This window comes from Myotis yumanensis, unplaced genomic scaffold (assembly GCF_028538775.1).
Source record: "Myotis yumanensis isolate MYYU_CA2020_CCGP unplaced genomic scaffold, mMyoYum1.0.hap1 SCAF_1, whole genome shotgun sequence".
Lineage (NCBI taxonomy): Eukaryota > Metazoa > Chordata > Mammalia > Chiroptera > Vespertilionidae > Myotis > Myotis yumanensis.
This window is the reverse complement of record NW_027223752.1, coordinates 94,976,215-95,000,661: the sequence shown is the minus strand read 5'-3', so window position 1 is coordinate 95,000,661 and position 24,447 is coordinate 94,976,215. Positions and strand designations below refer to the sequence as shown.

Genomic DNA, 24,447 nt, shown 5'->3' with positions numbered 1-24,447 from the left:
TGAAGTGGTTGTCCACGGCGGCAGTCTCTGGTGTTTTACCTATGCCGCCATCTTCGATTCTCTTAATTAAATCTTTATTGTTCAGATTATTACATTTGTTCCTCTTTTTTCCCCCCATAACTCCCCTCCTTCCAGCTCCCACCCCACCCTCCACCCTCACTCCCCACCCACTGTGTTCATCCATAGGTGCATGATTTTTGTCCAGTCACTTCCCGCATCTCCCACACCCCTTTTCCCCCAAGAATAGTCAGTCTATTCCCTTTCTATGTCCCTGATTCTATTATAATCACCAGTTCATTCTGTACATCAGGTTATTTATTCACTTGATTCTTAGATTCATTTGTTGATAGATGCATGTTTGTTGTTCATAATTTGTATCTTTACCTTTTTCTTCTTCTTCCTCTTCTTAAAGGATACCTTTCAGCATTTCATATAATACTGGTTTGGCGGTGATGAACTCTTTTAGCTTTTCCTTATCTGTGAAGCTCTTTATCTGACCTTCAATTCTGAATGATAGCTTTGCTGGATAAAGTAATCTTGGTTGTAGGTTCTTGGTATTCAGCACTTTGAATATTTCTTGCCATTCCCTTCTGGCCTGCAAAGTTTCTGTTGAGAAATCAGCTGACAGTTGTATGGGTATTCCCTTGTAGGTAATTGAGCCTCTTTCTCTTGCTGCTTTTAAGATTTTCTCTTTGTCTTTTGCTCTTGGCATTTTAATGATGATGTGTCTTGGTGTGGTCCTCTTTGGATTCCTTTTGTTTGGGGTTCTCTTCGCTTCTTGGACCTGTAAGTCCATTTCTTTCTCCAGGTGGGGGAAGTTTTCTGCCATTATTTCTTGAAATAGGTTTTCAATATCTTCCTGTCTCTCATCTTCTGGCACTCCAATAATTCTGATATTAGTCCGCTTAAAGCTGTCCCAGAGGCTCCTTACACTATCTTCACACTTTCGGATTCTTTTTTCATTTTGCTTTTCCAATTGGGTGTTTTTTGTCGAATCTTTGGTTTGATTATTGTGCTCCTCTGGTCTGCTATTGGGTATAATATTCTTTTTTTTTTTTTTTTTTTTTTTTTAAATATATTTTATTGATTTTTTACAGAGAGGAAGGGAGAGAGATAGAGAGTTAGAAACATCGATGAGAGAGAAACATCGACCAGCCGCCTCCTGCACATCTCCTACTGGGGATGTGCCCGCAACCCAGGTACATGCCCTTGACCGGAATCGAACCCGGGACCTCTCAGTCCGCAGGCTGACGCTCTATCCACTGAGCCAAACCGGTTTCGGCGGGTATAATATTCTTTATTTCAGTCTGTGTATGCTTACTTTCTAATTTCTTTATCGTAGCATCGAGGGTCTCATTAGTTTTCGTGAGGCTCTGCACAAATTTATGGCAAGCCCTCAAAATTGCGATTCTTAGCTCCATATCCTCCATTTCTGTCATGTTTTTTTGTCTCTGCATCTTTTATGCTTTCTTGGCACACCCCCTTGTGGTCTCTGTGCGCAGTCTTGTTCTAGCCAAGCTTTAATTGTTGTAGTTAACACTAGAGGGATTTGACCACCAGGCCGACCGGCTATAGGAATCAGCTGTATGGAAAACGTCTGCCTTCTGGGGAGGCGCTAATCCAGCCTTTGCCTGAGGCGATCGGCAAATGGCTGTGCGCAGGGTTTGGGCGGGGCGGGATCAACAGGGCGGGCGGAGGGAGCAGTTATGGCCACGCTCAGTCCCGTTCCCAGAGGCTCTGCTTCTCAGAACCCCGGCAGCCGCTGCAAACCTCGGAGAGAAAGCTGCCCTCAGGTTCCAACTGATGCCGGATAATCCCGCTTCTCCCGTTTGAGTCTGGGTCCCTAGAGACTCGCCCGGATCTGGAGCCCAGAGTGTGAGACTCACTCCCGACAGAAAACGACAACCGCGCCCTCAGCCACCAGCCCGCTTTGCGCGCGCACCTCGGTACCTTTGTATTTTCCACACTGCGCCGCCTCTGAGCCTCGATTTGCTGTTCTCTTTCCTTCTAGTTGTAGAGTCTCTCTTCAGCCAGCCTTCCTGTGGTTCTGGGTGATGTCCGTTCCGTCTTTTAGTTGTATTTTTGAAATGGTTGTTTGCGGCAGCGGTCTCCGGTGTTTACCTACGCCGCCATCTTCGCCTTCCTCATTTACATATTATAAGGGGTTAAATCTAAATTATAATTTCATAGTCATAATTTAGGAATGCTTTTGAATAGTCATAAAGTTGTCTTTTCAAAATAATTTTATTGCTTTTCAAAATAATTATAATTATGCAACTGTTGGCTCGCTATGAGAGAAATATGAAGAGGGCAAAGGTAAAGAAGTTTATGTATCTCATGTGAGATCAGCATTGATCTATGAAGAACTTTGTAATTTCTTCATCTTCTTCTTGTGTGAGATCATATGAGAGAAGAGTAAAACATGTATACTATCCTTTGAGCAGAGTAGTATAAAAGCACAAATTTTAGAAATAGGCATATCTTTTGCTTTCTTTTTTAAGAAATATGTTTTTTATTGGTATTCTAGAGAGAGAGGAAGGGAGAGGGAGAGAAGATAGAAACATTGATCGGCTGCCTCCTGCATGCCCCTCACTGGGGATCAGGCATATGCCTTGTCCTGGAATCAAACCAGCAACCTCTTGGTGCATGGGATGACGCTCAACCCACTGAGCCACACCAGCTGGGCTCTTTTACTTTCTAACCTAAGCACATTACTTAACGCATGTTCTCATTTGTCAAATGAGATTAATAAACTCTTTTTAGGTTGGGTGTAAAGATTAATAAGATACAATTATATGAAGTGTCTAGTTTAGTATTTAGCCTTTATGAACATCCAATTAATGGTGTTTCTAATAACTACAGTAGTAAGAGCAGCAGTAACACCAAACACACACAAGTGTCATTTAGTAAGTAGAGTACTGAGAGCTTAGTTCAGCAGCATAGTACATACAGCAGCTGTGGATTTAGAATAATCCACACATATGCAACACGTAAATGAAATTAAAGGCAAAATTATGAAAGTATTATATGTAAAAAGTGTTTATTTCCAATTACTAGAAACCTATATTAGCTTAACTAAATAGGTCTTTTGAACTTAAAAATTTTGTTCTTCAGCCTATAGTTGTCATAACATATAAGTGCCTTTGGGTTTGCATACATTAACTCAGTATAAATATTTCATGGGATTTTTGTGAAATCAAAATATTTTCTCATGATTTATCAAAACAGCAGAAAGAATTACTTGAAAAGAAAATGTCACAAATCTTAACATCTGAAAGAATTTAAAAATTTATCAGTAGTATCCACAATGCAGAAATTCTAAAAATGGTAAATAAGCATTTTGAAATATATTGCAGTTAGTATTTAATCACTATGGAGAAATATATTTACTTTCCACATCATTGTAAAAGTTAAAATTAATTTACTGTTTCATGTCTTTATTAGTATAGTTTGTTCTTTTGGGGGTTTTCAAATGTTGATTATATGCCATTTCGGAAATAATGCCAGTATTATCAGCTTAGCTCAAAGACAAACTTGTATTTGTAATACTACCTTTTACCTAAGAAACTCTTAAAGCTTTAGTGTAAGCTCTTTAATTTTTCACATTGCACAGAATGTGGACGCATTCCTAGATTTTCATTCTTTTTTCTTTGTTGTTGTTTTATTTATGTTGATTTTTAGAAAATTTTACAACTTCTTCCGGAAAGAATTCATCAGCGATGGCAATTTCATAGTATTGGTAAGTAATTTAAATGTGTATTTCACATTTGAAATAAATGATAATATAAGAAAATGCTTTTCAATTGATTGGTCATTACTTGAAATTAATTCATAGTTTATGCTTCAGTAAAAACAAAAATGATTCAGGACTAGACTTATTAGGAATAAAAGATAAAAACATAGATGACTTCCTGACAAAATGGTACATTACATTTCTTTGTTTCCCCTTTTTATTTAAAAAAATATATTTTTGATTCCGGAGAGAAAAGGAGAGGGAGATAAAAACATCAATGATAAAGGAGAATCACTGATTGGCTGCCTCCTGCTTGACCCTCTCTGGGGATCGAGCCCACAACTCAGGCATGCACCCTGGCCAGGAATTGGCCTGTGGTTGACACTCAATCATTGAGCCTGGCTGGTTGAGAGGCTTCACTTGTTCTTGTACTCTGAATACATTAGCAATGATGGTAATATTATAACACCAAAAAATAATAATAAAAGCAGGCTCAGCATCAAAATAAATATCTTTGTGAACCAGGAATGAAAAGGTAATGCAAAGTGCCAAGTAGAGCAGAAGCAATGGCTCCAGGTTTGAAAGCAAGCAAAGTCAACTGGTAGTTTGCCCCACACAAAAAGGGGGAGAACTAGAGTTAAGCTTTATGCTTGAAAGATCAAAAGGGAGCTTTTCAGATTATGTAACAAAGCTGAAAAGAAAAAGGGGGGGGAGAGGGGGGGAGGGAACCTTGCTGTGCAGACAAAGCAGATAGGAGGTCATAGACTTTCTGTTACCAGGCACTAAACCAAGATGCTTTGCTGGTTTTGAGTCTGGTTCTTTAACAATTGCAGTATCACAGTGCTCTCAAGGTGTCATAATAAGACACTTGCCCCCCTCATATTCTAGAGGAATTTGCAGATAGGCAATTACTGGCTTTGGTTCACTGTCTCAATGATGTCAGAACTGACTGTTAGTGATTCTCATTACCCTTTTTGTGGGGAATATATAGACAGCCACCAGATCTATATTGTTGAAGTAGAATGTTATAACCCTTATGTTCATGTGTAAAAATTGTGTTTCTTTCTCTTTAAAAACAAGTCAGATTTATTTAGGTCCTATGTTTCTTTCTCTTTTTTTAAAAATACATTTTATTGATTTTTTATAGAGAGGAGGGGAGAGGGATAGAGAGTTAGAAACATCGATGAGAGAGAAACATCCATCAGTTGCCTCCTGCACACTCCCGGCTGGGGATGTGCCAAAAACCAAGGTACATGCCCTTGACCAGAATCTAACCTGGGACCCTTGAGTCCGCAGGCCGATGCTCTATCCACTGAGCCAAACTGGTCAGGGCTAAACTTTTTAGATAAAAGTTTGAGACTAAAAATAATGCATCCATAATATATAAAGAACTCTTACAACTCAATAATAAGATTAGTCAAATTTTAAAAATAGGCAAAATATTTGAATGGGCATTATACCAAAGAAGACATATGAATTGCTAATAAGGTGCTCAATGGAATAGTGAAATCCTATTTTGTATCTTATAAAAATGTCCTTGAAGGTTGTCTTGAAGCAACTTTTTGAGACATTTGAACTTTAGAAGATTATTGTGTCTCCTAAGGAATCTCCATAGGACCTGTAGGCTATCTAGTTATGATTAACTAGTGGGCCGGTGCACAAAATTCATGCATGGAGGGGGAGGCGTTCACTCAGCCCAGCCTGTACCCTCTCCAATTGGGGACCCCTTTGGGGACATCCCTCTCGAAATCTGGACCGCTCACCTGCCTGCCTGCCTGATCACCCCTAACTGCCTCTGCCTGTCTGCTTGATTGCCCCTAACCCCTCTGCCTGCCTGCCTGATAGCCCCTCACTGCCTCTGCCTGCCTGCCTGATTGCCCCTAACTGCCCTCCGCTGCCGGCCTGATTGCCCCTAACTGCCTCTGCCTGCCTAATCACCCCTAACCGCCCTCCCCTGCTGGGCTGTTCTCACCCCCAACTGCCCTCCCCTGCAGGCTAATCTTGCCCCCAACTGCCCTCCCCTGCTGGTCAGTTTGGTTCTGATTGGTCAGTTTCTATGCTAGTCAGTGTCTCCGGGCTTGATCACAGAGGTGGGGCTGATCAGCAGCCCCCGCAGAGGCCTGCAGAGAAAGAGAAAAAGAGTCGCGGCTGCTGGCGAAGCCCAGAGAGAAAGAAAGAGGCAACGGCTGATCAACAGCTGCCATGGAGGCTGCGGATCAGACCCTGCCTCTCCTGGCCTCTCTTTGGGCCTGATCCGCAGCCCCCTTGGCAGTCAGTGCTGGGTCGCTGTGCCCATACCAGCAGCAGTGGGCAACCCAGCACTGACTGCAGGACTGACTTTTGGTGCTTGGTCAAGCCTTTGGTCGGTCGTTATGAACCCTGGGTTTTTTATATATTAGGATAATCTATATATGTAAAACCCTAAGCGACCAAATGACTGGTTGCTGTGACACGCACTGACCACCAGAGAGCAGACACTCGAATGCAGGAGCTGCCCCCTGGTGGTCAGTGCACTCCCACAACTGGAGCACCGCTCAGCTGACCGATGGGTGCCAGACGCAGGGCTCAGGGCTGGCAAGCACCTCTGCGATGGCACAAGCCTTTCCCGATTGGGACTGACTAGGCGAGAGCCCGTGGTAGACGCAGTGGGGCCAGGATGAGTGGGAGCGGCAGGCAGGAGTGGCAGGTGGAGTTGCACTGCCGGTTTCGGCCTGATCCCCTCAGGCCACACTGAGGGACCCCACCAGTGCACGAATCCATGCACCGGGCCTTTAGTATTCCAATAAATGTCTAACTTGAGATTATACATAGTGGTTATTTTTCTTCGTCACTCTGAAGAATGCTAAAACTCTTGTGTTTTTTTTGTGTGTTTTTTTTTTTGTCTTACATATAAAGGAAAATAAATCAGGAACTCTAGTTGATTTTCATTCAGTTGAAAATACTTTCTAATATTCCATTTGGTCTCCTTGACCTGTATGGCTTACTTAAGAGTGTTTTTCTTTTTTAACTTCTCAAATATTTGATATTACCCCAGTTTTTTTTTTTTCCTGTATGATTTCTAATAATTCTTTTGTGGTTAGAAAATAAACTTGATAATAGTATTGCTGCTTTTAACATTTTTGAGATATTTTGTGGTTCAGACTATAGTATCTCCTGGAGAATGTTGCATTGTGCTTGAGAATGTGTATTCTGTATTCATTTAAAATACTAGGGGCCCGGTGCACGAAATTCGTGCACTGGGCGGGGAGTATCCCTCAGCCCAGCCTGCCCCCTCTCATATACTGGGAGCCCTCAGGGGATCTCCTAGTGACGGCTTAGGCCCGCTGCCTGCTCCCCTTGGGGATAGGGCCTAAGCCGCAGTCTGGCCTCCCTTTGTGGGAGGTGACCAGGCTGATGAGGGGAAGGCACCAGCCCCATCACACCGCTGCTGCAGCCACTGCCAGTCACCGCAGCCACCAAGGTGTTTTCATCAACACGGACTCCTGTCCCTTCACCATGAAAAAATGTCAACCTTCTTTAGGCATTTTCAAGATGTGTCTTTCATATAATAATAATTTCTTTATTATTTTTTTTTTTATCCTCACCTGAGGATATGTTTCCATTGATTTTTAGAGAATGTGGAAGAGAAAGGGAAAGACAGAGAGAAGCATCAAAGTGAGAGGAACACTTTGATTGGTTGCCTCCTGCATGAGCGCTGACCTGGGCCCCGTCCAGGGAGGAGCCTGCAACCTAGGTACATGCCCTTGGTCAGAATTGAACTCAGACCCTGCCATCGGCAGGCCAAGGCATTATCCACTGAGCCAAACCTGTTAGGGCAGGATATGACATTTCTTAGCCCTCCAGCAGCAGACCTTTGTTTTTTTCGCCAGGAGTGTGGTGAAAAACCCTAGATCACCATTTTGGATTCGTATTACCCAAGTTACTAAGAACATTACCAGTGGCATACAGGGAGCTTAACCAATGAGCGGTCAGAAAAGGTGTTTCCTCTGTAGTTCACACCAATCGCGAGCTTGGCCCTCCCTCTACCCCAGGCCTGATGCCTCTGGCCCAGGCTTTAGGCCTGGGCAGGGGACCCCCATCTCCCCCCAATCACCGGCTCTGCCCTCTCCCAGGCCTGGCGCCTCGGCAAGAGGCATGACCCCCATCACCCTCCGATCGCCGGATCGGCACCTTTCCCAGGCCTGACGCCTCCGCCAGAGGTGTCAGACCTGGGCAGGGGACTCCCATCTCCCCCCAATCACCGGCTTCTGGGTGGCTTCTGGGGCTTCTGGGTGGCTTCTGGGGCTTCTGGGGCCGGCCTGCGGCCCGGGATGGCAGCTAGTGCTGGCGGCTGCGCTGTCCCGCCCTGCCTGCAGTATGCAGATTAGCCACCATCTTTGTTGGTGGTTAACACTTGGAGTGCGGGAAACGAGTTAAGTCGGCTCGCGTGAATTGCGCGTACTCCGCAGGAGCCGTCTTAACTCGGTTCATATAGATTTGCGGTGGAGTGCGGGAAACGTGTAAACTCGGGCCTATTGTAACTGCGTATTACCAAATATTTGTTTGTTTGCCGTTCACAAAGATACCTACCTGCGTATGCGAACCGTTTCATACCCATTGGGGTAATAGGTATCATAAAAATCCCTGATTTTACGCGGGAAACCTAAATAATTGCCCGCGCCATCTTATATTTTGGCGGGAAATTCACCCAACACCGTAGTGTTAATTTGCATATCATGCTGATTAGCCCATGGGAGGCGTAGCGAAGGTAGGTCAATTACCATGTTTGTTATTAGATAGGATTACATCAGTATTTGGCAATGATACGATTATCTATACTAGTAATAATAAAAGCATAATATGCTAATTAGACTGGACCGCCGAATGACCTTCCGGATGAAGCCGCCGCGGCAAGGGCCGAGGCAGAGGCGGTTCGCAGTGATCAGGCAGGCAGGCGAGTGGTTAGGGGCGATCAGGCAGGCAGGCAGAGTGGTTTGGGGCATTCAGGCAGGCAGGCAGAGTGGTTAGGGGAGACAAGGTAGGCAGGTGAGTGTTCAGGGGCGATCAGGCAGGCAGAGTGGTTAGGGGCGATCAGGCAGGCAGACAGAGTGGCTAGGGGAGATCAGGTAGGCAGGCGAACCATTAGGGGCAATCAGGCAGGCAGGTGAGTGGTTAGGGGAGATCAGGCAGGCAGTCAGAGTGGTTAGGGGCGATCAGGCAGGCAGGCAGGCGAGCGAGCGGTTCGGAGCCAATGGTCACAGATAGCGAGAGGGATGTCCGACTGCAGGATTGGCCCTAAATTGGCAGTTGGACATCCCCCAAGGGGTCCCGGATTGCGAGAGGGTGCAGGCCGGGCTGAAGGACCCCCCCCCCCCCCCCATGCATGAATTTCGTTCACCAGGCCTTTAGTTGAAGAATAAGAAAGGATTTGAGTAAATGGAATCTCAATACTTATGGATGATAGACTGGATAGTGTAAAGATAACAATTTTCATTCAGAATCTCTATAGAGACTTTTTAATGTAGGCTGATATGTTTATCCTAAAATTTATGTGGAAAATTAAAGCCAAAGTAACTTGGAAGAATAGCAACTGAGATGGGGAGGATGGTGTTGGATATTTCTATACCCAATAATAAGATGTATTATATAGTTCTAATAATTAAGACACTATCATTGATGTAAGGATGGACAAATAGACTAATGGAAAAGGACAACGAGGCCCACCACAGACCTAGGCTTATAAATGGAAACTTGAAATATGATTGTGATAGCATTTCATTATAAACCCTGAAAGAGTCAGTGTTGGAATTGGTTATCCATCTGGGAAAAAAAGTTCTATTGCTTTACACAGAAATAAATTTCAGGACCTAAACTTGAAAAGCAACACTGCAAAACTTTTTTTTCTTTAATCTTTATTGTTGAGAGTATTAGAGATGTCTCCCCTTTTTTCTCCTATTGTCCCCTTCCTCCTGGTTCCCACCTCATCCCAGGCCTTCACCACCCTATATTGTCTGTGACCATGGGTAATGCATATATGCATGTAAGTTCTTTAGTTAATCTCTTCCCATCCTCCCCTTGTCTCTGTGATTAGTCAGTCTGTTCCATGTTTTCACGCCACTGGTTCTATTTTATTCGTCAGTTTATTTTGTTCATTAGATTGCATATATAAGTGAGATCATGTGATATTTGTCTTTCTCTGATTGGCTTATTTCGCTTAGCATAATCTTCATGTCCCTCCCTTCTATCTCAAAGGATAATAGATCTTTCTTTTTTATAGCTTTTTGATCCACTCATCTACTGATAGACACTTGGGCTGTTTCCAGATCTTAGCTATTGTAAATAATGCTGCTATGGACATAGGGGTGCATACATTCTTTCTGGCTGGTGTTTTGGGATTATTAGGATATATTCCTAGAAGTGGGATCACTGGCTCAAATGACAGTTCTATTTTTAATTTTTTGAAGAAACTGTGTCGTTTATCTTTATAACTTTAAAGTAGGGTAGTAACTACATGTAAGACACAGTAACTACATGTAAAAAGAAAAACCTGTTGAATTGACTATATTGAAATGTAAAACTTTTGTACATCAGAAGATACCATCCCCTCAGTCAAAAACATGGCTGAGTTGTTCGGAAGAATATATTTCTAATTCATAGAAGTGACTTAGTATTAGTAGTCAGTATGTATGAAGAGCTCTCATATTAAACAAAACAGAATAACCCAACTGGAAAATATACAAAAAAATGTTTCAGGCCATTTGCAGAAACTCGAATGGGCAAATGAAAAGATGCTGAACATTACTAGGAGTTATCAAATGAAAACATTAAGATATTTAACACTCTTCAGACTGGCGGTAATAGAGCATTTGCCAGTTTCTTGTGTTGCCACAGCACCCTTATGCACTGAGTAGTTTTCTCAGATGTGTGGAGAGAGTTTGTCAATACTTAGTAAAGCTGAAAGTGAGTAATTTTGTTCCTGGTTTTGTATTCTGGGGAAACGCATGCACACAGTGAGCCATGAACAGAAACATTTACGATAATATTCTTGGGAATAGCAAAATTTTGAAAATGAGCCAAATGTCCTAACATTAAGAAGGTAAATGGTATATTCACACAATGGAATAGAATAATACAGCAGTTAAAACGAATTAACTAGAGTACACACATCAATATAAATTTCAGAAGGTAAGGTTGGATGTGAAAAGCAACTTCTATAGAATGACTTGTTTTGTATGTACCACATATATAAGATTTTGTTTTGTTTTTACAATTAATTAAACTTTGAACTTACTCAGATTTTATTAGTTTTCCACTAATGTTCTTTTTCTGTTCCAGGATCCAATACATGATACCAAACTGCGTTAATAGATTTTTAAGAGAGCTGATGACTGGTGTTTACATAGTATTACTTTAAAAAATTGAATTTGTTCAAACATAAGGAAGGGAATGCAGATAAATCAACACAATTTGTTGAAACATTAAACCTTATTTTTATACGACAAATGAAATTTAAACCAAATAAAGTCACAGGCTTGATCATTTATACATACTAGTAAATGTTCCTAGAACAAATAAAAAAAAATGCAGGATTAGAACAAATAGCTGTGGAACAAATTCTTGTTACTGGTATAAGTTTTTAAACATATAAAACAATTCTATATATTTTATGGACATCAATAAGTAGTGATAATGTAAAATATTTTTGGAAATAATTAATACTAAAATCTGGGTAATGGTTTCTTCTGGAAAATGACTCAGAATGAGTTCGCAGGGGGCTTCAGTGATACTTGTACTGTTAGGCAAAGCATTATAAATAATGTGAACAAATGAATTTTTGAAAGTATACGAAATATGGGACTGTTGACATTTGTTCCGAAAAATGGGGACCTCTGGGTTTATGTTAATGCTATTTCAGTATTTTCTTTTTTTTCTTTATTGTTATTTCAGTATTTTATTGTTGTTTTGAAACGTGTAATTTAAAAGAAAAAATATGGTTTTGAATATCTTGATGGTTTTGAACATTTTGAAAAAATTAATACAATGGAAATATTTTTAGAAAATATTAGAGTTATAGATGTTTATGTGCTTAACTAAATTTAAATTTTCTGTAGTGGTTTTTTTTTAAGATTTATTATTTATTTTTTTAATACATTTTATTGATTTTTTACTGAGAGGAAGGGTGAGGAATAGAAAGTTAGAAACATCGATGAGAGAGAAACATCCATCAGCTGCCTCCTGCACACTCCCCACTGGGGATGTGCCCGCAACCAAGGTACATGCCCTTGACTGGAATCAAACCTGGGACCCTTGAGTCCGCAGGCCGACGCTTTATCCACTGAGCCAAACTGGTTAGGGCTCTGTAGTGGTTTTTTATTTGAATTAGTGATGGAGAAATATTTAATTATATTCTCAGTATAAATAAGACATATACATAGATTGTTGTATTAAATATAATTTGGGGGCTTAGAATTTGTTTCAATAGATGATATCATGTTTAATTTCAGTAAGCCACGTGTTAAAAAGGTGACTTTTTATATGCCCTTCTGGCCCCAAGATTATGGCCAGAGGGACAGCAAGGTCACCAAGAATAATTTGGAGGTTGCCAAGGACTTGTTTTAAAGTGTTTTCAAGTCTGACCGAGAACTCTGACATTTAGAAAAATTAAGATGTGAATATTTAAAATAATTTTTTCTTTTCAGGATTGATTTTAAAGAAACTACTTCACACAGGAAACTCCTTGAAGGTATATTATTATATTTCTTTTCTATGACTTTTTAAAAACTAAAGCATATAGTAATTTTCCTATATCTACTTTTTTCTAAAGAATTTTGAATTGTCTGTAGTCCACTTAATTGAACTGAATTCACTTAAAATATATCAACATATTCAATATGAGAATACATACTAGGTTGACCAGTCTGTTGGAAAACTATTGTTAAAAACACACAACTATTTTACTTTTGCCACTGCCAGAAATACTTTATTCTGTGGTCTCCAGAAGACAAAAGTTAGTCATTCAGCAAATTATTCTTCATTTATTACAGCTTTTCTTAGTTGTAGAGGAAAGTAGGGAATGTATATAAATTTTTTTTCTTTTTTATTATCTCCTTGTACACTGGTAAGGGAAGCTACCCAGTCAAAAGTATCTTGCTGTAGGTTAGATAAAAGTCATATTGTAGGTACTTTTGGCATCAAGACGTGGTTGTATCAGTACAAAGGAAAAAGCCTTCCTATATCTTTATTCTGCTATTTGGCTAAACCATGAGGTGGAAGCAGTTAAATAAATGACAGTGGTCGTTAACAGAGCTGTGTTAGGGTAATTTCCAGAGCTAACAGTGAGGTTAGGTTATTGAAGAACTTTGTGTTTTGCTTATCTGAGTTGAATTAAAAAAAAAATCTTTTCCTGGGAGAGAATTCATTCATTGATTGAAATATTTATTGTCTTTTGTGTACAGGGCATTGTTCTAGGTACTTAGTATATAGTAATAGGACAAAATTCATGTTTTGCAGCTCAGCAGCAAATGATAAGTAAATGAGATAATTTCAGACAGTGAAAAACTTTTTAAGAACAATCGCAAGTTAGCTCACCAAGATCCCCATAATCATTCCTCCTTTTACTGAATTCATTATAGCAAGGAACTGTAATTGCCCTCTCTCTTGCTTCTTAGATTAGACTGGGGGTTATGTAAAGGAGGGAAGGAGAGGGAAGTAAACAAGAAGGAAATGATTTTCTGATTTTTTTTATAATTGGAAATTGTAGAATGAAAAATTACCTGATGGTTTTAAGTTGTTATATATAGGTCAAGTTCATTCTTTATTTGTACAAAATCTTTGAATTTAGATTTACAGATATTGAGGGTTTAAGAAAGGTCATGGGTGTTATATCCACCCTCCCTTTCTTTCTCCTTCCACCTTCTTTCTACCTTTCCTACCTATCTTTTGCAAAGCATCATTCTGTAATCCTGTTATAGAGGATTTTGGCCTTAAAAAGAAGAAAGTATTTCCATGATAAGTAAAAATATTGTTTTTCATTTTATTTTAGATCAGGCGGGAAGGTGTTCGTCTTTTCTTATTATGGTTGCAAGCTCTTCAGAGTAACTGTAGCAAAGAGCAGCTTTGGATGTTTTCATGCTTAATCCCTGGATTTTCGGCACCACAATCCGAATATGGACCTCGAACTTTAGATAATCTCATTAATCCTCCACTCAATCTTCAGGAAAGTAAGATTATGAGATCTTATACATTAGTATTTAAAATTTTCTGTGTAGTTTGATAATATATATATTTTTAAATGTCTGTACATTTATTAACAGTAATCCAAGGCCATATTTTAAAATGTAGGCTTCATTATTATTCAGGTATGGTGAGGCCAACAACAGATCAGGAGACAATTGCCATTAAAAAAAAATATTTTGTTATTCAGAGTTCCTAATAAGAGAGGGCATGCCACACTAGGGAGAGTGGCCATACTGGGAAGCACCAGGGTTAGTCAGATGGAGTGAGGGAGGTGAGTTGTCCCTAGTTGTCTGGTTCTTGGCCCTAGGGTGATTGGGTCAGATGAATAGTGGCCCTGAGTGTGAGCCAAGTAGAGGAGGCAGTGGAGGTGTGAGCTCTGGGTTGATTGGTTTGCATATAAAAGGTGAACTGTCAGGCCTATCTTTACTATCTCTGGGAAATAAGTAGTTGTGGAAGAGAGATTCTGTCCAGGGCCATCAAGGCCCTGGTGTCAAAGCATCAAAAATACATAGTTAATATAGGCTGTTTACATTTATCTCTGATATCTGATTCTCACATATCATCTTGAATCCTTGAGTTAATTTGGATGTGCATTAAAGCACATGTATGGCCCAGTCCATGTGGCTCAGTGGTTGAGTGTCCAAGAGGTTACAGTTGGATTCCTAGTCAGGGCACATGCCAGAGTTGCAGGATTGATCCCCAGTAGGAGGCATGCAGGAGGTAGCTGGTTGATGATGTTCCTCTCTAAATGATGTTTCTCTCTATTCCTCTCCCTTCCTCTCTCTCTAAAAGTTAATAAAAAACATATATTTTTAAAAAAGCACAAGTGTGTTTCACTTGGTGCAAAGAGGATTGTGAAAAAAAAAATTGATTTCTGTGAGCTTAATTACTTAGCTGATAGTTACTGAGGAATAGATTTAGAGATCTGCCTATACTAAACCAGGTACTGCTACTTACTAAACATTGAAAAGAATTCAGCTAGTTGTGGGTTGATTTTTCTTGAATTTGCTTTTGTTATCATGAATATTTTTGAACATCTGAGAAGTAAAAATATATCAAAGTTTTTTATTTTATAAGTGCACTTTTGCAATCAAGGAACTAAGATGTTAATTTTTCTTTTTCTTTTTTTTTGAGAGGGAAATTAGTATTTCATCCTTTGAATAAAGGAGCTACCTTAAACAGTAAGCATGGTCTTTACCTAGAGCAGCGGTTCTCAACCTGTGGGCCGTGACCCCTTTGGGGGTCGAACGATCCTTTCACAGGGGTCGCCTAAGACCATCGGAAAACACATATATAATTACATATTGTTTTTGTGATTAATCACTATGCTTTAATTATGTTCAATTTGTAACAATGAAAATACATCCTGCATATCAGATATTTACATTACGATTCATAACAGTAGCAAAATTACAGTTATGAAGTAGTAACGAAAATAATTTTATGGTTGGGGGTCACCACAACATGAGGAACTATATTAAAGGGTAACAGCATTAGGAAGGTTGAGAACCACTGACCTAGAGTAATCAGATTGTCTTTTCATTGATGAACGAGCACATTCTTATTTATGTTTCTCATCTTATTATGGAACTTTTGTAATAGATGCTCTTAATGTGAATTTTAAAATAACGTGAGAAGGTCTTTCCCAAGTAAGATTTTATTTACTCTTTTTTTGAATGTGTATGTGTGTGTGTGTGTGTGTGTGTGTGTGTGTGTGTGTTAGTTAATCCTCACCTAAGGATATTTTTCCATCAATTTTTAGAGAGTGTGAAAAGGAGGGAGACAGAAAGGAGAAACATTAATGTGAGAGAGACACATTGATTGGTTGCCTCCCACACTAGCCCCAACCAGGGCTGGGGATTGAGCCTACAACCGAGGTGTGTGCCCTTGACTGAAATCAAACCCAGGACCCTTTAGTCCGCAGGGCAACCCTCTATCCACTGAGCTAAACCAGTGAGGGTGAGATATTATTTACTTGTAATTCCTACATATCTCTTTGTCTAGTCCTTGTTACATTCCCTCAATCAAGGGTTCATGAAAGAGTTGATTATTAAAGTTTATGATTATTGTGATGGACTATCAGAATGACAGATTTATTTCAAGGTTTAATCATTAGACTGTTTTCAAGCAGTATTGCATATGTTTTGCAATTAAATGTTATTTGGGTTATATTATTGCGTTGTTAAATTTATTTATTTTTTTTGTCTTTGGATAGCTCAAGTTACTATAGAGGAAATCACTCCTCTTGTCCCCCCACAATCAGGAGATAAAGGACAAGAAGATCTCACAAGCTATTTTCTTGAAGCACTTTTAAAATATATAGTAATTCAGGTACATGTTATTTTCTTTGATATTACCCCATTATTATCCTGTGTGGGTAATCCCCCTTCCCCTCTTTTACCATTATTCTGTTATAGTAGATATTTGCTTATTATCCTAAAGAAGGAGTGACAAATTTTTACTTTTGAAAACATGTTAATATGTCTTTTCTGAAATAAAAATTATTGGAGACATTATGAAGCTCTTAGAAAGGAAGCTAGAAGGAGAAATTTTTATAGTAGACTTTTCATGTATATACCTTCTTATGTGAGTCAATTGAGTTTACTTTCTAATACTTTCATTTATAATTAGCAGCTGTGGTACTTTAAATGAAAATCTAATATCTTTGATTAAGGAACAGTCTGCCAAGAGGCAGCAACTAGAGAGGTGGGCTGAGGATGGGGTGGGAGTGGGGAAATGTAATTTGCTCTTAAACCTAGTTGTACTTTTAAAATTTTCAAGTGCATATATTTTGTCTTTGTTTTTTAATATATTTTTATTGATTTCAGAAAAGAAGGGAGAGGGAGAGAGGCGAAACATCAATGATGAGAGACAGTCATTGATTGCTGCCTCCTGTACATCCCACACTGGGGATCGAGCCCACAACCCAGGCATTTGCCCTGACTGGGAATCGAACCTTGACTTTTGGTTCATAGGTTGAAGCTCAACCACTGAGCCATGTTGGCTTGGCCAGGTGCATGTATTTTGTAAAGCAACCTATTTATCTACAGACATGAAATGGGCATGTCCTGACTGATGGAAACGCTCTTAGCACATACACATTTCTTGTAACTGTTCCAAACACAAAAATTCTCTATGATTCAAACATTACGAGGATTCTGAATGAGTTTGCTAGGGTTTCAATCCTGTTCTACATCTTGCCATAGTGTGACCTTTGACAGACTACTTCTTTGTGTTTAAAACAGATAAAAATCATGCCTATCTCATTTTGGTGTTTGAGGCTTAAATAATTAGCGTAAAGAACTTAGAATAAAAAAATGTTCTATAGTGGGTAGTTGTTTTTTTTATGATTTCAGAGAAGGAAGGAAAGGGAGAGAAAGAAACATCAGTGTTGAGAGAGAATCATCAGTCAGATGCCTCCTGCATGCCCCCTATTGGGGATCGAGCCCACAATTCGGGCATGTGCCCTGACCAGAAATCCAGGTGTGACCTGGTTCATGTGTCAGTGCTCAACCACTGAGCAACACCTGCTGTGCTATAGTGGGAAGTTTTTACTATCATTAGTATTATCAGTTTTTTTTTGCTTTTAAAATACTTTTGTACTTAATAAAGAGTGTTAAAATTGTACTGGTTTATTGAGATATAATTAACATACAATAAACTGCAATATTTGAAATATATATGATTAATTTTATTACTTATATACACCCATGAAACCATCATCACAGTCAAGATAATGAACCTATCTATACCATTAAAAGTTCTTGGATCCCTTTGTAATCCATCCTTTTCTACTACCCCATCCCCAGGGAACTACTGATCTGATTTTTTGTCTCTCTAGTTTGCATTTTTTCTATATTTCATATAAATGCAATTATATAGTATATGCTTTCTTTTGGTCTGGTTTTTTAAATCATAATTATTTTGAAAATTATTTATATAGTATGTATTAGTAATTTGGTCTATTTTATTGCTGAGTAGCTTTCCATTTTAGTGATATGCCATAATTTGTTACCCAGCCACCTGCTGATGGTAATGTGAGTTGTGCCAGTTTTTGGCTATTACTAGTAAAACTGCTATGAATATTGGTAAACAGGTCTTTGTGTGGACATAAACTTTCCTTTTCCTTGGATAAATACCTAGTAGTGGAATGGCTGGGCTGAAGAGTTGGTATGTATTGACTTTTTAAGACACTACCATGCTGTTTTCTAAATGGTTATACCTTTTTACATTCTGCCAGCAATGTATGAGACTTAAAGTTGATTCCCATCCTAACCAACAGTTGGTATGGTCAGTCTTTAATTTTAGCCATTCTAAAGTGATTATATAGTGATATGTCATTTTGTGGCCTACTTTTTGCCTTTACCATCCCCCTACTTAGGTAACTTTCTCACCCTATTGGAATTCTCACATGGTATATTTTACTGCTCTGTTTCCTCCTGCTCCTCCCCAACCCCTATCTCCCCCCACTTCATGGACACTGTCCTCATCTCATCTCTCTTAGACTCTGAGTCCCCACTTGGCTACTGCTATCTCTGCTGTACTCCCATTATTGATACCCTACTTCCTGTGGTCAGGCTCTATTTACCTTTACTTGGTGGCCACTGCTTTTACATCCCCCACCTCCTCACATACTTTGTATAACTTTTAGACTGAATTATTCTAGAAAAGGCAAAGAGGAAAGAACATTAGTATCTCTGTCATTAATAGAACTGAGTTTTAAATAAACTTTGACAGCTTTTCAGAGCACATTTTAACTTCTAAGATTTTGGGAATATAATGTATTTGTGTGTCATTAGACCAGTTTTTAAAATTTCTTCTTTATATATGTATATGTATGTATGTATATACATACATACATATATATATATTTATGTGTGTGTGTGTGTATATCTTCATAGTGTAATAGTTTAGTATATTGCTTAAGTAACCTTTTATAAGTTTGTTTATTATAGATAATTGTTTCCTTTTCCTGGGATGATTCTAATTGTGTCTTTTAGGTAAAAAGTTTAGAATGGAAGAACAAAGAAAATCAAGAAAGGGGATTTTCATTTCTGTTTTCACATTTTAAGAAGTACTACTTGTCTTATATTTTTCCAAACATGTGCAAGGAGAGCAGTTTATATCATCCTGTACTTGGTAGGTTGCCTTTGGAATTTTCTAAAAGATCATGCATAAGAATAAAACATACCTCAATGTTAAGTTAAGAATAAAACATACCTCAGTGTAAAGTTGACATTTTTACCTGCAGAAAACTGATAATATTTAATATTTGTATTGATTGATTAGAGATGTAGATTATATCCAAAGTGGAAACTTATTACTAGCACATTTTTATAATGAGTGAAGAGATTTTTTTTTTTTAAAAAGCTTATTCTCTGGATCTCACCTATTGGTTGAGATAGGTCTCACTACTATATTACAAATCTTCTTTTTAAGGTTCCCCAGGAGTTCAATTTAATATATCTTACTCAAATTATTTATGAATAATTAATTACATTGTCATATATTTTGATCATGTCTTGTCCACTATTTAGTAGCAGTGCCAAGATGTCTGTTGGAGCCTCAAAGCTAGAGTCTCGTGGGAAAATCCTGGGTTAGAAGCAGACATCTGCTATATATAGAAAGCATTGGTAGTTCTATGTGAAAATGTCCTTTTTGAGAAAGGTGTTTCTATTTTAAGCTCTGCCAAGTTTAGGCAACTAACAGGTATAGGCAAAACCATTATGGTTAGTAGAAATAGTCAAGGTAGCAAGCCTTTGCCACTGGGAATATTATTTGTTTTAAAAATCAAGAAAAAAAATGTCATGTTTTGTATAACTTCAAAATATGTCTAAATTGCCGAAACCGGTTTGGCTCGGTGGATAGTGCGTCGGCCTGCGGACTGAAAGGTCCCGGGTTCGATTCCAGTCAAGGGCATGTACCTTGGTTGTGGGCATATCCCCAGTGGGAGATGTGCAGGAGGCAGCTGGTCGATGTTTCTCTCTCATCGATGTTTCTAACTCTCTATCTCTCTCCCTTCCTCTCTGTAAAAAATCAATAAAATATATTTAAAAAAAAATATGTCTAAATTTTAGGTTAATTGAAATGAGCTTTCATTAATTTTAAATGGCTCTGAAGTTTCTCTGCTCTTAGAATTCATTGAGCCTTTTCATGATATTTTTCAAAAGGACATGTTTCTATATATCAGCAATGTATGGTTTTACTCTTCTAGATTCTATGCTTATATGTAGCAAATTTTTTAAAATTTGTTTTTAAATATATTTTTATTGATCTCAGAGAGGAAGAGAGAGAGAGAGAGAGAGAGAGAGAGAGAGAGAATCAGAAATATAAAGGATGAGAGAGATTTGTTGATCAGCTGCCTCCTGCATGTCCCCCACTGGGGATTGAACCTGCAACCCAGGCATGTACCTTGATTGGAATTGAACCTGGGACCCTTCAGTCCTCAGGCCGAGGCTCTATCCATTGAGCCAAACCACCAGGGTGCAAATTATTTTAAAATGTCATTTTTGTGCTAAATCTACTTCTAAAATCAGGGTATTGTCATAGAGGTTTCTCAAATGTTTAAAAATGTAGATTTATCTAAGCATATTTCCTTTCTTATTTTGTTTTTTTCCTCTTTTATTTTGCATAGATATTCCACAGATGAGACCAAAGCCACATTATGTCATGATAAAAAAGGATGCTGAAACAAATGAAGCAATATATTGTACGAAGGAGCCTTTCATTAAGGCTCGTGTTATTGTCATTCGTTGGCTGGTTTCTTTCTGGCTTGAGCCAAAGCCACATACAGGACCTCATATTCCTGGGATGGAAGGTGAAATCTTGCCAAAGAATATTCAGGTAATACACTCATAACTTGCTAAAGTTAGAAATGGCTTAAGAGATTTGTCCACTGATTTGCTTTAGGTGTAGAACACATTTAAATAAAATAATAATAATATTTATTTTGTATAAATATATTTTATAAATCTAAATTTTAACAATAATTATAGGACCAATAGTTTTCTTAGCAAACATATAAGACTTTTAAGGTATAGAAGATAATTTCAGTCATTTCTGAGTCTCAGCTTTTTTTTTTTTTTTTTTTAAACGATTTTTATTGATTTTATAGAGAGGAAGGGAGAGATATAGAGAGAAACATCGATTGGTTGCCTCCTGCATGAGCCCGGAGGACAGTGATTGAACCCAGAACCTGGATATGTGCCCTAATAGGGATTCGAACCTGCTACCTTTTGGTGTATGGACAATGCTCCAACTGAGCCACACCAGCCAGAGCTGAGTCTCAGCTTTTAATTTATTTCTGTAGTTTATGTTAATTTTATAGTACTAAAAATATCCTGAATTGTATGAATAAAAATATTCTGAATTTTGCAATAAATTCCTGCAATTGGAAACAGTTTGCAATCAAATGGCTGTAGGACCTTTATAATTCTTGTTAGATTTCTAGGCATTCATAGAATGCTGATTTAAAATTCTGTCACCATTTTATTCCTTTTGTTGTTGTTTTTAATAAACACAGAGTCCAGAAATGTTATGTAAAAGTATACAGTTCCACAAAGGTGGAGCTAATATTTAAAAATCTGTTATTTTTAATTAAAGTTTTCCTCTTTTAATTTTCCCCTCAATGTACATTTTTCCTAACTTGTCCATATTACTATTTTAATTTTCTCAGATTTTCTCATTTAATTTTAAAAATCTTATACTGTGTGTGTATTTTGTATGATTTCTTAAATCTTTAAAAATTAAGTGGAATTATAATGTGTTATTAGTTTCTTAGCATTTAGAAAATTTGACTTATCGTCCCCTTAGCCTTCTATTTATATGGCTATGTGTGTGTTTTCCCCAAAACTTTGTTCTCTAATAAGAATTATTAAATGTGGAAACTCAAGGTGAACTATTTTTCTGATCTCAGAACTTAATAGTCTAAAATCATAGAGTTTTTTTATTGGGAAGGCATATTTGAGATCATTTACCTAAAAACTTCTTATTTTAGATAGATGGCAAAACTGAGACCAAAAATTGAGTAACTTACCAAAGTAATTTATGATACTTAACAGAATAGTGCTTCTCCTATCATACATCATGGTAGTCATTTCTTCATCACCACCTTAACACTTTTACTTTTTCATCTCCAGTCATGGTAAAAATTTTATTGTTATTAGAATATAGACTTTTCTAAAAAACCTTTTGGCTTCATTTCTATTTCTGTTATAAATTTTCTTCAATTTCTTTGTTTTTTGTTTAAAACTTGTATAATTTTTGTCTAGAGATGATTTTAAACATTAAGGTTTTATTGAACAGGCAGTCCAGTGTTATGTTTTTTTTATTTATGATTGAAGTTCTGAGCTAACTCTATCTGCATTAATTTCTTACCCAGCTTTAATTAGTAACTTATTTGTACTACAGACATGCTGAAAAACAAATCTAATTATAGATGGGTAGATGACTAGTGGCAACTATCACTGTGTCACTTAGATGTTGAATCACTTGTATTGCCATTTAATTATCCTATCTAATAAAGAGGGATATGCTAACTGACCCTCACACAGTTGCAAAGATAGTGGCACCGACAGCCAATAAGGAGGGAATATGCTAATTGACACTCATGTGTCGCAAAGATAGAGGCGCCCACAGCCAATAAGGAGGGAATATGCTAATTGACTGCCCCGTCCTCAAATATGGCGGCGCCCACAGCCAATAAGGAGGGGATATGCTAATTTACTGCCACGCCCTCAAGGATGGTGGCACCCACAGCCAATAAGGAGGGAATATGCTAATTTACTGCCACGCCCTCAAAGATGGTGGCGCCCAGTCCCCTCAGCCCCACCGGGGTGGCAGGTGCGCAGCAAGGCTGGCCCTGCCCCCAAGCGGGCCCCGCCGCTCCACGTGCCTGCCTCCAGAGTCCCCCAGGCCCCTCAGCTGCCCAGGTCCAGCCCGAGGCTCAGGTAACCAGGGCTGGCCGAGGCTTGTGCTGCCAGCAGTGGCAGCAGCAGAGGTGTGATGGGGCGTCGCCTTCCCCTGATCGCCAGGTCACCTCCTGCTCCTGAGGGCTCCCGGACTGTGAGAGGGGGCAGGCTGGGCTGAGGAACCCCCCTCCAGTGCATGAATTTTCATGCACCGGGCCTCTAGTTAAGAATAAATTCTTTGGATTCTGCCAGTATTTGTTATTAGAAGATAAAATACCTAGTTAATGATTATATTTTCCCCATTTTGTTTTTATTTTAGAGAGCAGCAGCTAGTTTGGTATCCAGAGAAGAAAACAAAAATGATAATACTGATAAAACAGATAGAACTACAGAACCAGAACAGTCTCATTCTAATACAAGCACTCTGACGGAGCGAGAACCTAGCTCATCTAGCCTCTGTAGTATTGATGAGGAACATCTCACAGACATTGAAATAGTTCGCAGAGTTTTTTCTTCTAAAAGAAGTAACGTAAACTTTGTCACGGAGATATTTCGTCAGGTAAGTACCTCTCAGTATTTTTAACTTATAATACACATTTTTGTCTTTAATATTGAATATACTGTACTGACTTTTAGCTCTTTAAAATTTACTCTTCTTAAAAATGGTTTTTAAAGTTCATACTTAGTTTTTAAATTTTATTACATGTAATCCTTTAGTATTTTATATTTTTAGTTTATGATGATTTTAGTTTAATAACTACCCCCTCATACTTGTTATCAGAAAAATTTTCTTAGTTTGTGATTTGAAACTTTTCTTTCTTTATTTTTTAAATTAAATCTTTATTGTTCAGATTATTACAGTTGTTCCTCTTTTTCCCACTATAGCTCCCTGCCACCCGGTTCCCACCCCACCCTCCGCCCTCACCCCCTTCCCACTGTCCTCATCCATAGGTGCACGATTTTTGTCCAGTCTCTTCCCGCATCCCCCACACCCCTTTTCCCGCAAGAATAGTCAGTCCACTCCCTATCTATGCCCCTGATTCTATTATATTCACCAGTTTATTCTGTTCATGAGATTATTTATTCACTTGATTTTTAGATTCACTTGTTATAGATATGTATTTGTTGTTCATAATTTTTATCTTTACCTTTTTCTTCTTCTTCCTCTTCTTAAAGGATACCTTTCAGCATTTCATATAATACTGGTTTGGTGGTGATGAACTCCTTTAGCTTTTCCTTATCTGTGGAGCTCTTTATCTGACCTTCAATTCTGAATGATAGCTTTCCTGGGTAAAGTAATCTTGGTTGTAGGTTCTTGTTATTTATCACTTTGAATATTTCTTGCCACTCCCTTCTGGCCTGCATAGTTTCTGTTGAGAAATCAGCTGACAGTCGTATGGGTACTCTTTTCTATCTAACTGACTGTCTTTCTCTTGCTGCTTTTAAGATTCTCTCTTTGTCTTTTGCTCTTGGCATTTTAGTGATGATGTGTCTTGGTGTGGTCCTCTTTGGATTCCTTTTGTTTGGGGTTCTCTGCGCTTCTTGGACCTGTAAGTCCATTTCTTTCACCAGGTAGGGGAAGTTTTCTGT

General features: G+C 38.6%; 1 protein-coding gene across 9 annotated transcripts in view; it reads left to right on the top strand.

Annotated features, from left to right (window-relative positions):
- Window positions 1-24,447, top strand: part of RALGAPA1 (Ral GTPase activating protein catalytic subunit alpha 1) — a 283,623-nt gene that overhangs the window by 54,758 nt on the left and 204,418 nt on the right. For all 9 annotated transcript variants that reach the window (XM_070428039.1, XM_070428075.1, XM_070428057.1 and 6 more), the window contains exons 4-10: window positions 3,682-3,739; window positions 12,412-12,455; window positions 13,755-13,932; window positions 16,164-16,279; window positions 18,949-19,087; window positions 20,583-20,791; window positions 23,177-23,416. In XM_070428039.1, coding sequence (XP_070284140.1) covers window positions 3,682-3,739; window positions 12,412-12,455; window positions 13,755-13,932; window positions 16,164-16,279; window positions 18,949-19,087; window positions 20,583-20,791; window positions 23,177-23,416 — 984 coding nt within the window. The remainder of the gene's footprint in view (window positions 1-3,681; window positions 3,740-12,411; window positions 12,456-13,754; window positions 13,933-16,163; window positions 16,280-18,948; window positions 19,088-20,582; window positions 20,792-23,176; window positions 23,417-24,447) is intronic.